General features: G+C 45.3%; 1 protein-coding gene across 3 annotated transcripts in view; it reads right to left on the bottom strand.

The window, feature by feature from the left end:
- snx29 (sorting nexin 29) overlaps positions 1-16,970 on the bottom strand; it is a 124,142-nt gene that overhangs the window by 33,242 nt on the left and 73,930 nt on the right. For 2 of the 3 annotated variants that reach the window (XM_022743112.1, XM_022743113.1), the window contains exons 16-18: positions 12,200-12,316; positions 10,431-10,486; positions 9,899-9,980 (exon numbers count right to left, since the gene is read on the bottom strand). In XM_022743112.1, the coding sequence (XP_022598833.1) occupies positions 9,899-9,980; positions 10,431-10,486; positions 12,200-12,316 (255 nt within the window). The remainder of the gene's footprint in view (positions 1-9,898; positions 9,981-10,430; positions 10,487-12,199; positions 12,317-16,970) is intronic. The other variant, XR_002665046.1, reaches the window with a different exon arrangement.

The raw sequence follows: 16,970 nt of genomic DNA, 5'->3' as shown, positions 1-16,970 counted from the left end.
TAACAAGTTCACGTATATACTTAGTGTTGTTTTACAGCTTTTTTCCGCTGCCCCCAAGTGGCCAGAAAATCAGTTCTTGTAGATGTTAACTGCTGTACGACTGTGGTTTTGTCTCCTTTATACTGCAGCTTAGTCTAAGACCATCTGATGAATCCAATATTCTCTCTTCTTTTAGCTCTGGTTTTGGTCTTCACCCACTTTTGAGGGATACCCCCTCCCCCCTCGTGACGACTTCATAATAAAAGTCAAGTTGAGTTTCACCAGTTTAATGCTTTTAATGTGACTTAACGCACATGTATTTAAATGAAAACGTTCAGGACTGCCACTTTGAGACATTTTAATACCAATTGTTTTAGATGAATGATTTCAGTGTCTTTTAAAAGTGGCTATTGTTAGTTTTCTCTGCTGCCGAATGCGGTTTCTTGCCGGGTGGTGCTGATTGTCAACCCTGACCCTAACCCATCATTGTCTCTATGATACCAGAGGTTCCAGTACGAGCTGCGTGTTCAGGGCAGACTGGAGGCTACAGTGAGTCGCTATCGGAAAGTGACGAGACGGGCCTGGGGCTAGCTGGTTAGCATGCTAACTTCAGTAGAAGACAAGGCGTGATAAGACGTTTTCCACCTCTGGAGACAGCTCTTGGCGAGTAAAGGAATGAAGCCGCTAATGCTAATGTTGGGCTACGTAGCAATAGCAAAACGAACAAATAGCTCCTTTAAGACTTCTAAGGAATCCGTGGGAACCCTCACACTCAGGTGCAAAATATCAGGAGGCTCACTGAGCATGCTAGACAAAGATCGAATCCCACCGATTTTAAAATACAGCTTTGAAGGCCCAGAGGAAAAAACAGTTCTTCCTCTCTTCCTCATACAGAGCAGCCGTCAATACACCAGACGCTGTAAGCCTTTTATCACTTGAGGACTCAGCACAAGTTCTTAAAGACCAGCGGGTGGTCACCAGATATGAGCATTCAATGTCTAAGTTGGGGGCTACCTTGGAAAAACTGTCTGACGCCACAGCGGGAGGAAAACAGGACAAGCCACAGCTCTTATCTCCGTCTTTTATCACAATTGCTCCCTTTATTCTGTTCTCCTCATCTCCCACTCCCTTCTCCTGTCATCTCCCTCCCTCCCTCCCTCCCACTCCTCGTCTTTGTGTGTCCCTCCTCAAACAATTTGACTAAAAACTCAGTCACGGTGGGAGACTCCTTCTCTCTCACCTCTTTCGTGTGAATGAATGAGTCACTGACGGGTCCTGAGAACTGGCTTTGAGCATATTAAGGAAGCTGGGGAGTAAATGATTGAAGGTAAAGGCGGAGTGGAGGATGTAGAGCAAAGTAGAGCTGAATGGGGCAGAAAGAAAGAGGGGAGGGGGAAGTGGAGTGATGGGAAAAATGAAGCATGAGAGGGAGAGGCAGACAATTAGTGACACAAGCAAAATGGGTAAATATAAATTGTGAGTAACAAGAGAGAAGAAGCACAGAGAGAAGAGCTGGGGGGGGGGGGGGCAGACTGACAAATTACACCCCAGCTCTAGATCTAATCAGATGTCTTGCGGTTAAAGCAGAGATCATCACACTCACTCCCCTCGAAGGGACAACGCCGTCACCAGCCGATTCCCAATTCTGCCGCCATCATCCCCACAGGGAGAAAGGGCAGGCAAAGTCTCCGTCTCACCCCACACTTCCCCCTTTCCACTGGACAACATCTGCACCTTTGCAGTTTTTATTGGAGGGCGGCTCGCTGATGAAGTGCCACAGCAGGAGTTCACCTCAGGTCTCACTGCTGGGCACCCTCCATGAGTGTTGCACAGCTCAAAGACACAGAACCACATGCACTGGGGAAAAAAGCGAGTTTATATTGTTTGATTGAGGTTTTATTTCATGCTCGGGATGAGACACGGCCAAAGTATCATCCATCCTTTACTTCTACACCAATTAATTTGTCCGGGGCTGCAAGAGACTGAAGGTTATCCCAGCTCTTTAACTGTCAACAAGATTACACAACGAGTACTGAACTGATTTGTACCGAACTTGGTGGAGGGACGGAGCACAGGCCAGGGAGGAACTCATTACATTCTGGTGCAGATCTGGATCATTTACTATGAAGCAGAATTTTTTTTTCTCAGACACATGGTGCATGTTGTTGTCTGACGCCGGCCTTGTATGAGGGCTTCCCTGTAAACGGACTGCTCTTAAGTAGAACTTTTCTAGCTTTATCAAAGCGCTTTATACTACGAGCCGCATTCACCCATTCAAACACATGCGAACCGGAGGAGCTGGAAAATCAAACCACTGACCTTCTGATTGGTGGGCAACAGCGCTCTACCTCCTGAGCCACAGGTGTTCTTATGGTGGTGTCCCCCTCTGGCCAAAAGGTCTTGCTATTAATCCGTGATACTGCCAATACATGTCCATCTACTGCCATGTATCTTATTTAAATGCCATTGAACCAGACACTGAACCCCAACCTCCCCATTGTGAATCGCTCCGGATAAGACAGATGTCTTAAGTGTCTGAAATGGAAATGTAATGTAAATTACACTGATGCTGAAGTTGATGTGGAGCCCGTGCTGCAGTGTGCAGCAGTAAAAGCAGCCTCTGTGCCGTCCCCAGGGTGTTTAATCTATGACTGATGGATGTAAGACCAAGACAACGACTGTAATTATCATCATCATCATTGTAAAACATCCATCATTACCATCATCAACATAATAGTTATATTCCTCTGTCACCAACCAGCCATTATCATAACCATAATCACTCACATGCACGTCCGCGCACACACACTCACACTCCTGTACGTGCACGGCAACGCGCACAGACGCGCCGAAAATCTGCGCGCGAGACCGTCAGCGTTACCCGCGTTTAAAAACAGGAACATCCATCTGTCTTTGAACGCAGCAACCAGCACACGCACACGGCTACACGCGCACACTTAAAAGCTCGCATTAATACATATGGATGTATCATCTCATTTGCATAGCTAAAGCGGCCCGTCACCATGTGGTCTGAGCCTGTGGCTAATCAGCGCAACTCAAACTGAGCGGGTCCGGATGTAAAGCTCAGCGCCTCGGCAGCCACAAGTCTCCCGTGTTAACCCAGCTACACCCGGTTGCTAATATAGAAATTAAAGGTGCTAACACATTTCCCACATTGCATTTCTCTGGGGGGACGGCAGTCCACTGCAGGCAGCGGTGCACACATCTGAAAGAGTGTCAGAGAGGACGTCTCAATTATTCATTGAGTGGCTGATTTATGTGGTTTCATATGGTGCATATTAAAGGCTTTGGAAGGCAAAGGGAAGCCAAAGATGGTTTATGTAACTGCCATTAATTGGGACCCTTCTATCACTCTCTTTCCCTCAGAGGACACAAACAGCTACTGTTCTGTTCTGTACTGTGCAGGTAAAAAAAATCCAGAGGTGCTTTTTAAACTACAGTATCTCTTAAATCCGATGCACGTCTGTATAGAAATAGAACAAACGTGTGAAGAACACAAAGAGGAAGAGAATGAGAAAAGTTACAGCAGACATTATCCAGTCTCATCAGCATAATTAAAACAGTGAAAAGTTTGCAGCGAGTCCCTGACTTTGTGTGGAAATTATAGGCTCAGCTTTTTGCTGATCAAAGAGAATTGCTTATTTGGAATATATGCACATACAGTATGAATGTACATGTAGAACAGCCCGGGAGTTGAGGATCAGAGGTGCTGGTTCTCAACATTTACATTCTGCTATTTCCATATACCGTAATCTACATGCTCTCCATTCACTGTTAGATGGTGTTTGCGCTTGTGTTTGTGTGTGCGCACGCGTGGATGGTCGGATGCACAAGTACATGAAGATCTGAACAGAGCAGGGTTTTTTTTTGTTGCAGGGAACAGTGCAACATTTATTTTCTCCGCTGTGGATTAAACACATTTTAGAAGTGTTCGTCTTTGTCTCGTCTGGGAGGCAGTGTGAGGTTAAATGTGTGATTCATTATTGTTGTCAAATGGCTGTGGAGGTGGGAGGGTCCCTCCCGCTTTGTCCTGGAACTCATCATCAGGAGCAACACCACCCTCCCAACCGGTCTAAGAATGGAAAATGATTGGGAGAAGATTGACAAAAGAGTGGGGGAGAGGGCACAGAAAAAAAAAAAAAATGGGGAAGGGGTGAAAAGGGAAAGAAAAGAGTGACTGATAAAAACAGAACAAGAGACAGATAATAAAGGCAAGCAGTGCAAAGTGGGAGGGAGAGAGGCAGAAAGATGGATGATGATGAGCGGCTAAATCCATGAAAGAGGCTGTAAACACTGAGAGTTTGTTGAGCTCAAAACTCTGAAATAACATTGAGCCCGAACGCCAGCTGAAACATTAAGAGGAAAAAGATGAAGGTGACTTATCTGTGATATTGGTTTGTGTGTTCTGCGACGTATCAAAAGTTGTGGAAAATGAAACTTTTTCCACTTCACGCTGCCCTAACATCCCTGGCATGTCGGCAGTGCGTATGTAGAAGTGTTTGGAGGGGTGGAGCGCTGACTCACTTATTAACCTTTCAAAGCTTAGAAACGTCATAATTGGGCAGAGGAAACTACATTCATCAGGAGTTCGTACTACTGGCAACTAAAGCGCAGTCAGAGTTTACAACTACAGATAAGTCATCTCCTCTTTTGTTAGCAAACAAAACTTTGTCATAGCTCGATGATGTCAGCTGCAATGCAAAGAGTATATCCCTCCCACTGCTGCAGCACCACAGGTATGACACCTGGTAATCAATGGCCTGAAAGCTCCCATCAGACATCAGCACAGCGGTGAGTTTCCCAGCAGGACTACACCGCTGTGTCTGGAAGGAAAGATGTAAAATACCTTTAGTCAAATAACATGATTCACCCATGTGAGGAACTGGACCAAAGGTTTATGTTGCCCTTAACAGTAAACTGACCAAAAGACGATGCTAGGCTAAGCTAAGCTAAGCTAAGCTACAGTGGCTTCAAAGGCAATACACAGAACGCTCAATGAGAAAAAGAGTAACAACTAAAGGCTTAAAGGAAGTTTGCCAAAGAACAGATTGATACTCAACAACACTACTGGGACTATTGAAACTAAGTTTGAACTGTTTGGGAAGAACATCCAGCACCATGTAGTGTGTAAAAACAACTTTGCTGCCTCCCTCCTGGGCCCGGACAGCTCGCCATCATCAAGGGGAAAATGAATTCCCAAGTTTATCGAGGTCTCTCACAGAGGAATATCAGGGTGTCAGGGTGATGCAATTAACAATAATATTTTGATCAACTGTTCAGCCCTATTGTGGAATGACCTCAAGAGAGAGACGCTCACACCAGACATCCTGAGAACATGGCATACATTTTCTCATCACTGTATCTTGGCTGGACGGTTTCGACTTACGGCCCAGTTCTGACAGAGCCGTCGACCGTCCCTTACTCTAACGTAGGCGCGAGAGGAAAAGTCAGGATATCACCAAAGTGGATTCATCCTCCACGAATGCCGCGGCCACACGACTGACACTGCTTAATGCTGGAGCTTAATACTTTAATACTGCCGCTTTCCTTCTCAGGTCTCTTTCATTCTGTACATGAGTTTTAGCCAACGACCTTACTGCATGCACGCGGTGATCTCCGCATGGCAGAGTCTAACATTATACAACTGGCAAAAGAAAAGAGTTCCTCATCATCTTCTGGATGTTCTTTCCTAAACCACAATGCCAGCCTGAAATACACAGGTAATGAAAACACAGACACTCCTGCACACACCAGATGAATCCTTGTGTTCGTTGACGGGGTGCAAATGATGCTTCCTTCCCTTCTCTCATAATAGCCTCTATTGTTGGTATTGTGTGGGAGGGAGACACTGATTTGCTGCGGCCGGTATAATTCTCTCATTATGAGTTCAGGAGGGGAAAAAGAGGCACAGGGAGGGATGACGGGATGAAGGCCCAGAGGCACGGCGTGCCACAAAGAGCAAAACCCGACTGATAATGGAGCAAATCCATCAGTCTCTCGCTCTCCATCTCTGTCTGTCTCTCGTCATCCATCCACAGGCCTTACGGAGCTTTAGATGGAAGTCATTTCAGGGAGCTTGGAGAGAAAAGTGGCTCAAAAGAAATGCAAAAAGAGATAATGGAGTACAGGCATTCTTGCCCCCCCCCCCCTCCTCGCCATAATGCCACGCAATCTGGCAGAGAGAGGGAGAGGAAATAGGGAGGCTGGAAAAGAAGGCAGAGAGAAAGAGGGAAAGAGACGGAGCAGACATTGTGAGGTGGTGGTTAGATCAGCCTTCCCTCCTCTCTGGTTGAGAGCAGCAGCAGCAGCAGCAGCAGCAGCAGCAGCAGCAGCTTAGAGCTGTTAGTGTGCTTATTTTCAACCACAAGGTTGCTGTGACCTAACTTAGGCTCCGGCTTCTAAAATCCCATTCACTCTCCGAGCCTCCCAGAACCCTCTCCAGCTCCGGCTATGGCTCATTGCTCTCATCATTGGTTCAACTTTACAAGCGTATGCAAGTGCAAGTTTGAGAAAAAGACTGAGGGGAAAAAAAACAAGCCCATGCAGCCACTCGAGGGTATTTTAAAGAGACCCCTGCCTTCTCCTCATGATACCCTCAGGTCTTAAAGGACTGTTGGCTCGGTGTTCAATCACCACAACAACCTCACCTTAACAACAATGACTCCGGTAACCTTGGCCATCCATTAGCCTGTCTAAGAACAAAAGCTGTTTCCATAGGGAGCCATTAGACGAATATAGCCCTGGGAAGGAAAGTATCCAATACACCAGATGGGCTGCGCTTTATACCAGCTCCAGGGCTGGACAGCAGTCTCACTGAGCCCGTTTATCGAGAGGGAGAAATTAGGCTAAATCAGTGCAACACATGGAAAATGTTCAGGTTCGATGCTGGAGTCGATCCACTAATCTGAAACTGCAGGTGGACACTGATTACTGCCCAAAGCTTGGCAGGTTTCTGCACGCTCCAGTGTGATTCCCACACTTCTAACCCAACTATTTTTTATTTCCTCAAACTGTCTATCACTGACAGGAAGACGATTTCTTTCATTGAATTCACCGAATCCATCAGTGATTAGCCCCAAATTTGAGCCTCTCGTGTTTTACAATTACATCAGAGTCACAGAGCTGAGCAGCTGATGTTCTGAAAAGTAAATATCCAGAGATGTTTAAAAACCCAGAAGGCCGTTTAACAAAAACACAAATCCTCTTCTAACCGTCTGGATGTAAAAATGTTCTGTCTACTGTACCAGAGGAAAAGATTTTTAACCTGTTTTACAGGGTGCGACTGTATTTCCGATATCCAGGTCCCCAAAAATATTAAATACTGGAGCAAAATATCAACATGCACGAATATAGCTGTTTTTTGTTGAACAACGTGAGCAAGATGATATGTCATTTCCAGCCACCATCTTTGTTTGGATTAGAAAAAGGAGTCTTTATTTTTTTTTCTTAAAATCAGATGCTTCGCCGTGTGACTGAGATTTCGTGGCAACACATGAGAGACACAGACTGGGGCTCGTTGGCGACACACTTCAAATTCAACATCTGTTATGAATTCTCCAAAAACTCTGCTTTTACGATGCACCCACCTGCACGTCCCGCTGCATGAACAAGCTGCCAAATTGCAGAGGGGGAACAACTCACTTCCCCGACACTGTGCTGCGACTGAAATGCTAAATCTGTGTCGATAAATGCCTGGATATCTTTTTTTTTTTTTAATCATCAATCGTCGAGAGGACGGAGATAATTTCACAGAGAAGAGGCGTCAGACAGCTCTCGGCTCGAGCCCCGAGTTTACATCTATTATGTAGAAGTTGAGTCGGGCTGAGCTCGATAGCCAGCGAGTCCTGACTATCAGTCAGAGCTGAGGATGTGTCACCTGTCTCTTCCCGTCGCGTATGGCTTCCCCTGACTAACGTTACAGCTGTACCTCCTGGCTACAGAGCAGATAACAGCACAGTGTGTGTATGTGTGTGTATCCATGTTGCAGTGGTTTCTGTGAACAGGTATGTGTGTGTGTGTTTTCTTGTATGAGTGTGTGCGTCACATTTGTGTCCGCACTGCAATACATGTGTGTTTATCCATGTGTGTCTGCGTGACAGTTTGTCTGTCTCTGTNTGTGTGTGTGTGTGTGTGTGTGTGTGTGTGTGTGTGTGTGTGTGTGTGCGCGTGTGTGTGCACTTTTCTGTCTGACTAAGTGTCTGCTGTACCTGCACTTGCATGTGTTCCTATGTGTATGTGTGTGTATCCATGTTGCAGTGGTTTCTGTGAACAGGTATGTGTGTGTGTGTTTTCTTGTATGAGTGTGTGCGTCACATTTGTGTCCGCACTGCAATACATGTGTGTTTATCCATGTGTGTCTGCGTGACAGTTTGTCTGTCTCTGTCTGTCTCAAGAAGCTGAACCAGGGGACTGGATGTCTCAGTGTGTGTGTGTGTGTGTGTGTCTCAAAGGGGGGAACCGGGGGGACGGCTGCTGTGAGAGCTGAGGTGTAACACCTTGTTAATGTGACAGACACAGTAAAACAGTCACAGAGGGAATGAGCCGCTGTTGTCTACTTTGCTCGATGACTTGACAGAAACAGGAAGAAGCAGCAGTCCGGTCTGTTGAGCTGCTCTCGAGTCCAGTTCCCAACACACCTCGCTCAGATAAGTACCACAGCACCGAGCTCAGGAGCCGCTGCTCTAGTTAAGAGGAGCTGCTCTAGTATCACTATTGTAACGCCCTACACTCTGAGAAGACTTGGTTACAAACTCAGAAGTGGCACAGACTGGAGTGGGTCACTATTCTGGGATTGGTTTATGTCTAGAAAAGTTTTGGCGAGGCACCAATCAGTGACAAGGGACACACAGCTCTGCTGGAGGGGTGACAACACGAGGAAGTGACAGTCGTGTCAAACCTCCTCTGTGATGGAAAAGATCAGTGCAAAAGTCATATTTTCTTTCTTTCAAGAAAAACAGAATAATATTCTACTCAAACGTTTTCTAAGCCGAACAGAAGAAATTCTAGCAGCTCTTAGATGCTGCTGCGTCTCATTCACATTCTTCCATACTCACACTTGCTATTTTAAGTGCACACCTGCGTTAAGTGTGTTCACATTGAAAAGTGCGGCAACATGCAGTTCGCTCAAAACGGTCAAAAAGTTGGATGTGAAACGATGGCGAGTGTTTGATTTGAGACCCTGATGGAACTCACGCTCTGCGCCGCTGAGTTTACCGTGTTCACAGTGTTACTGCATGTGAGCGCACAGACAGACACAGCAACAGTGTTGCTTTGAGCTAAACGCTAACATAAAAATGCTAAAATGCTAGCAATCCCACAACTTAAGAATACAACACCAACATGCCGATGCTGAGCAGGTACAATGTTCACCACGTTTAGTTTAGTTTGTTAGCGTGCTAACACTGGCTGTTCACGCCTGGACACAGGACACAGATGAGGCTGATGGGAATGTCTCTAGGTTTGCAGATGATTGGTCATAAACCAAACGGAGCAAATGAATGCTGGGACGGATAAACACAGCTTTCACACAGTCTATCTGACTCTTAAGTGTTCTGTTTGGCCACTTGAGCCGAGTGCAACAATGCTAATGAACACTGGTGATGAGGTATTAACATACATGCTTTTCAGAGCTTGCTCATTTCTTCCCTCACTCCTTGGTTTAATGAACTTGTAGCTCATTTCCTTTATTGTATTGTTTATATTTTAATTAAAAAGAATGACCAGAAAAAAATCCCTCTCCCATTATGTCTTTGTCCTCTGGGCATGGGCCCCCCCCCCCACCATGAATAAAATATATGTCAAACATGGCCGCATGTGAAATCAATATGTTCTGATGAAATGATTCTGCGTGGTAAACAGAAGACGCTGCTCAGGCGGACGCTGGAGCGGCTGACTGTACCTGATAGACGTGGTAGGCGTTGGCAGCTCTGCCCTGCAGGAACACAGAGGGGATCCACACGTTGATGAGAGCGCGATGAGCCCTGAGTGGCACAAACAACAAACCATCCTCACTGTCGCCGTCGTCATTATCATCATCATCATCAGCATCATCATCATCATATCATCATTATCATTATCATTATCACTGGCAGCAGCAACATCAACAGAGTGTCAGCACTAGGCCTGGACAGTTAGAGCAAATTATAGCTCACTCTGGTAAAACACCTCAAAATCTAATTTGGTCTGGAACTGAGAGCAGAACGAATGAGCGAATGTATGAAACCAAACTGTGTTTGAGCTCCGTTCACTGGTAAATTTGAGGAAGAATAACTTGGATATAATTATTCTGGGAGAACAGATATTTTACATGGAGATGACGCAGCTCCTGCAAGATTCAAAACAAGAGAAACTCCGGGGGGGTGAGAGTGAATTAATATAAAAAGGGGGAAGGATGGAGAAGGAGTGAGAGAGTAACAGAGAAATATTCTTACGTCTCAAAATCGGACAAGCTGGGGTCGTCTGACGTCTGGCTTAAATCTCCTGGGACCTGGTGCACGAGCGAGAGGGGGTTGATAGAAAGAAACTACAAATTAGACATTCATTACATATACAGTACAAACTCACACACACACACACACAGTTCAACTGTATGAAAAATATTGTTACAACATCCACTTCTATAGAGAAACTTCCTCTTTAAAATCAACTGAATTGAACTGAGTGAGAACTTGACAGGTGGCGTCGATGGAGCTCGAGCTCGTCTGACGGAGCTGTGGGGGCACAAAAAAAGGGTGGGAGCAACACACTGTTTACTCAGCTGGGGTGCACATCTGGAATGCCTCAACATGTGCACACGTGTTGTGTTGTGTGTGTGTGTGTGTGTGTGTGTGATCCCTGTTTGTTGTTGATGAGTATCCACTGCTGCCGGGTAGCAATGGTTGTCCTAATTTGACACCTTCTGTGCAATTCTGTGTGTGTGTGTGTGTGTGTGTGTGTGTGTGTGTGTGTGTGTGTGTGTGTGTGAGAGAGAGAGAGAGAGAGAGAGTTCACTAAACCTGTGATTTGTTTCGCTCTTTGCATGTTTCCAGTTCCCTTGAGGAACCACATGACCAGGTCCAGATGTGAGCCTCTTTTGGATGAGTGTGTGTGTGTGTGTGTGTGTGTGTGTGTGTGTGTGTGTGTGTGTGTGTGTGTAAACATCCATCTCTCTCAACCAGAGCTGGCTTCTCGTCTTCTCAGTCCTCCCTGGGAGACTAAACAAACCTGGGCTAAAACACTGTCACCATCAGTGGGGTCTGCAGCCTCAAGGCTTTCGTCAAACCCTCCAAGAGTTTCACACAAACACACACGGAGAAAGTAACGGAAGAGTGAGGCGGAGAGAGAGAGAGAGAGAGAGAGAGAGAGAGACGGTTAGAAAGTGACCCGGGTCTGGTCATGTGTAGCAGCTCTTACAAGCTGGAATCATGCAGCAATCAGGAGGCCAGAGATGGACACACACACACGCACACATGCACGCACACACGCACGCACACACGCACGCACACACACACACACACACACACACACACACACACACACACACACAAACACACACACAGTTATAGTGAGCAGTCCAGCAGAGCAGGGCTGAAGCTGAGGGATAAGAGGACCTATCTTCAGCCTGAGGCTCCCATCACTGCCAATGCATCAACTCACACTGTGGAGAGTTTGTGTGTGTGTGTGTGTGTGTGTGTGTGTGTGTGTGTGTGTGTGTGTGTGTGTGTGTGTGTGTGTGTGTGTGTTGACTGCTTCAAGCTCTCCTGAATCATGACCAGACGTTGGCGTTCTGTTTGTGTTTGTTGTTATTTCAGAGGACAACTTAGAAAGTTTCTGAGAAAAAGTAGTTTTGCCTGAAATACCGATGAACGGCAGGAATGGATAGTTAGCATTAGTGTCGACAGAAAATCAAACTTCACCCACGGAGAAGGAGAGAGATGTGAGCGCTGGACACGCTGTTTGACGGACAGATTATCTCTGCGAACTGCATCTGCAACCGTTATCGGCGTCCATTGACTGGAGAGAAGAATGAGCAGAGCACCACTGCAAAAACAAACAGGGCGAGGCCGAGATGAAAGTCAAACAGAATCACGAGGAGGAGAGTCGGGAGCAAAATGGCAGAGTGACAGAGAGAGGAGGCAGGAGGAAGAAAGAGCAAACCTGCAGAGAAATGTGTGTGTGTGTGTGTGTGTGTGTGTGTGTGTGTGTGTGTCCAGTCACTCACCGGTCCTCTCAGGTCAATGAGTTCCTGTCTCATCTGGACAATGAGGTGGTCTTTGGCCATTAGGGAACGGTAGAGGCGCTCATTAAACTCTATCAACTCTCCGTGCATCTCGGCCACCTGCAGCGTGCGCGCGCACACACACACACACACACACACACACACACACACACACACACACACACGCAGAAACAAGACAGAAAACACATTCATTTATCATGCTGAAGAGCATTATTATATAACACACAATTATGTAAAAAATAGAGAATAGAAAATTATGTAAATACATTATGTATAGCGTTAGCACATTCAAAAAATTCAGTTTCTGTTCAAGACACAAAAGGCAGAGACACTCCAGGTGAGACGTAATGGAAGTTGACAGCAGGACAGATTCTGAGAGACAGTCAAACCCCTGACAGAGACGGGAGAGATGGAGGGAGAGAGACGGAGAGAGGGAAAGATGGAGAGAGTGTGAGGGGGTGAAACCAGTTCATATCCTAAACAGCCAGACTCCTGCCAGACTGCTAATCAATTGTCTTCAGCTCTAACTAACCTTGACGTGGTGTTATTCACATCTGTGTGCATGTGTGTGCTCCTGCAAATATGGCCAGGCTATTCTGTGTATGTGTGTGTGTGTGTGTGTGTGTGTGTGTGTGTGTGTGTGTGTTCCTCGGCCTGGTTAGGCAGACTCTGCCTAACCAGGCCGGGCAGTGTAGACAGGCCTCCTTCAGGAGACTGACAGCTGTGACACACACTGTGCTGTAAGGAGGACACCTGATGTCACGGCCGCCTCGCCAGAGCGCCATCGCCGGCTGACAGGTGAGCCGCAGCGCCACTTATTGCTCCAGCACAGACCTTCATACATTAACTTATTCACATCCCATTTAAGAGCCCACACACTGCCGTAAAGACCCGTTATGTAATAACAACAATGATAATGATCACAATAAACTTGAAGCAGAGTTCAGTGGATACCTCACAAAGCGGCTTTGTGTCGAAGCAGGACTGACACTAGTCTGCATCTAGAATTTAATATTACGACGTCAAACTGAATAATCACGGTTTATTTCAAACTGAGGCTGGAGTGTGTGAGCAGAACGAATCTAACATTGTGTCTATAACAAAAAGAACAACAACAAAAAAACACACCGCTAATCCGAGCTGTGCAGTGACAGAGTTTTCAGTGAGTTTGCATGTGATGATCAACCAGAATCAGGGAAAGTGAGATCTGTGCCATCATAGATGACTATTGGACACTGCAACAACACTAATGTGGTGCTTTTAATGTTGTCGGGCCCATCTATCTTCTTATTCTTTATTCACTGACCCGGGCGAGGTCCGCTGAGGTCTGTAAAGCCAAAGAGACCCGGTCATTCCAGCCCTGACTCCGGTTTATTCACCTCATGAAACAGTGTTCTGCTCTTCTTCTTGTAGACCTTTACTCACAACAAGAGTTCAGGTCATAACAATCTCACATTGTTAGACAAAGGTTCACTGTCATGGTCTTCTAGATAAAGATGCAGGGAGAAGAATAAACTGCCCAAACACAGTCCTGGTCAAGGAGGAGTGAAGTAGGCAAAGCACAAGACATATGTAATATTAACTGGTGTGGGTGAGAGCATGTGACAGTGACCAATAACGTCTTCATACATACAGGTTCGCTCTATAGTTTAGCTGTATGTGGGTAAAGTACAGATATATATGTCCTGTCAGACTTGTTGTGGCGCTGCTGCGAGTCTCTCTCCGGCTGTGTACTGCTCATCATTTTCTCTGTGGCGCCGAGCTTACAATAAATACTTCTGCCTGACACATCTGAACTCCGGGTGATCGTCTTTTTCTCCAGCTCACAACATTTCAACCACAGACAGGTTCATTTTTTCTTTTTTCTTTTTTTTTCAAGTCTATCTTCGTCGCCGTTTCTTGGCTGGGTGCACTAACTCCCAGAAGTCTCTGCCGACTCCCTGGGAACCTCAAAAGATTTCAGATAGTAACTGCTACCAAAAAAAAAAATGTCCACGTTAATGTTTTGATGGATTAAAAACAGCACAATGTGTTAATTAATGAGGTTTAGACGTGTTGTCAGGTGGGTGTTGTTACCTTTGGAGAGAGCCAGGCTAGCTGTTTCCCCCTGTTTCCAGTCTTTATGCTAAGCTACATTAGCTAACCAGCAGCTGGCTGAAGCCTTACTTTCACACACAGAGATTTAAGTGGTATGCATCATCAATATTAGTGTATTCCCTCAAATTTTGAACTGTTCCTTTAAGAAGACACTCAAATGTCCTCATATACATTGTCATGGTCATTGTTGTGGTTCCTCCCTATTGCAGTTCTACTGTAAGAGCTCCACAGCTGCAGTGGAGGGCTTCACACACATAGGGATCTTTGCAGGAAAAAATACTCAAACTAGAAAAGATAAATGTTGTTTTTTGTTTTTTTTCACAGCACAAGGACGGATGGATTTTCTTCCCTCATCTCTCACATTGGAATCACGTTAGCAGCTGATCTCTGAGCAGCCAGGACGGACAGGAGAGGGGGAAAAAAAATCACAGCCACAGGAAAACTGAGTTGAAATGTTTATATGGGCATGTAAATGTTGTTAAAACAGACTTGAAACAATATGAACCTATCATTTAAGGCGGATTGCAGTCACTGCCAAGGAGCCAGTTGCAGCTCAGTCCATCAGTCGTAGTCGGACCCAGCCACACGCTGCTGCCCTCTAGAGGCGATGCTGCTGTGGAATTTCAGGAGAACACATTTAATGAATATTAAAAAATATATATATATATATATATTTTTTATAAAAGTCACTGACTTCAGTTTTTTTGGCAGTGGTATTAAAGTAGTTTCAAGCCTCCAGTTGCCATGACAACCCCAGTTCAAAAAAAAATACAGAAAGCAAGGCTACAGAACACGTGTTTGTCCCCACCTCTGGAGCAGACTGCCTCTGGCTGAAATGATAACAAATATTCCTCCTTTAGGGACTTTAGATTTTGAAGGTCAGACAGTCAATGAGAGATCTGACAGAGCCGACAGTAAAAGTTGACATTTAAATCAGTAGAGTTGTGATACATAACAACTACATACAAAACAACTATTCTACAGTACGCGAGCGTGCTTTAAGGAGTGATATAAAAGACACTGCTAAATGAAACTCCTTGAAGCTCCTCAGGCGAGGTATTCAGTGTGAAGGGGGAACCTGACAGCAGGAGAGAATACAGACAAGTCTTCACTCTCGACTGCAGTATTCACCGGCACACAGGCAAGGCCACGGGAGCCGCAGATCACACTTTGATCAGGAGCTGCGACGTGTGTTTGGCTTAAAATACGATCAAAAAAAAAAAAACCCCTAAGATCACCTGCCAACTTAGCTGCTAACTGAGGTGGAGATGCCAAAATATTGTCTCCTCAGATGATGTTGCTTCAGTTACTTGCCTCTACATTGTTAATGTCTATGTTTAATAAATAGTAAAAATGCGGAGTGAAAGAGAGGTTTGAGGCAGACAAAGACTCCCGTCTGTTAGATTAACAGAAAGCAGAAAGACTGAGAGGAACGCAGAGAGAACGTTAGAATAAACGGACAAAGCGAACAATTACAGCTGATTGTGTTCAACAGGATCAGAGAGACGTTGTAAAGACTTCACACAACTATAGCACACACTAAATAAAACTAATCCTACCACAAATATCGGTGACAATCCTGTCTGTGTAATAGCACTTTTAAATGGACGCTCATTTTCTCTCACCAACACAACAGCTGCTACAATGAACAAGTTTGACGGGGGGAGAGTCCTCTGTGATTTGTGTCTGTCGTTGTTTCCCAGTTCTACTGTTTAACTGCGGCTCCGGAGTTATGAAGTGAATAACACTGTGCGTTTCCTCGGGCAGGGCTGTTAAATCTCTCCACTGTCAAATACAACCTGAGCTCTACAGGCAGTAAATCATCCAAAGTATAAAATAAATTAGTTGCAACAAGTCTGGGAATTTTGGAAGGCCTTCAGCCGCTTGCAGCTGATTTGAGCGATAATCATTTTCACACTTTTTGAGAAAAGAAAAAAACAAAAAAACAAAACTACTGCAAGTGTCTTTTACTTAAGGGTGAGAAATAATGGAAAGTAACAGACTTCTTTTTACTTGGACAACTACGCTTCAGAAATCTGGATAGAGGGAATCAAACTGCATCCAACCACTTGGGCTCAGTTGATCCCTGGTCTTGCCACTTTTTATTTTAACCGAATAAAACGGATATATCAGTGCGCTCAGTCAATATCTGCGTGACTCTAAACAGCCGAGATGCTAGAAATCTCGGGATCAGATGGGGCCGCAAAGTAATAAAACACAGCTGATGTTAATCTTTGAACATAAAACATAACCAACTCCAGCTCAAAAATGAATCCCCAAACCTGACATCTCAATGTTTCTGTCTGTGTCCTTTCAAAAACCTCAAAAGGACACTTTCAAATCCAGTTAAAGTCCAACAGGCACATATCACCTCCTGGCATTTTCCACTCAGGGAACAGGAAGTGGTTACACCCTGAAACACTGTGACTGTCCTCAACACACCAACCAATTCATCATTCATTTATTTAGCTGCCACAACTCTTAAATAGGACATTATAAAAGAGGGAATTAATTTTAAGCGTGAAGAAACCCAATTAATTCTCAGTGAGAGGGAGCTAATCAGTTTGTCATTCTCTGGTGGCGCATGTATGTGTGTGTGTGTGTGTGTGTGTGTGTGTGTGTGTGTGTGTGTGTGTCTGCATGTACAGTACAGCAT

This window comes from Seriola dumerili, unplaced genomic scaffold (genome assembly GCF_002260705.1).
Source record: "Seriola dumerili isolate Sdu_G_001 unplaced genomic scaffold, Sdu_1.0 BDQW01000068.1, whole genome shotgun sequence".
In the NCBI taxonomy this organism is placed as follows: Eukaryota; Metazoa; Chordata; class Actinopteri; order Carangiformes; family Carangidae; genus Seriola; species Seriola dumerili.
Note: the sequence above shows the minus strand (reverse complement) of the source record. Positions and strands in the feature narration are given on the sequence as shown.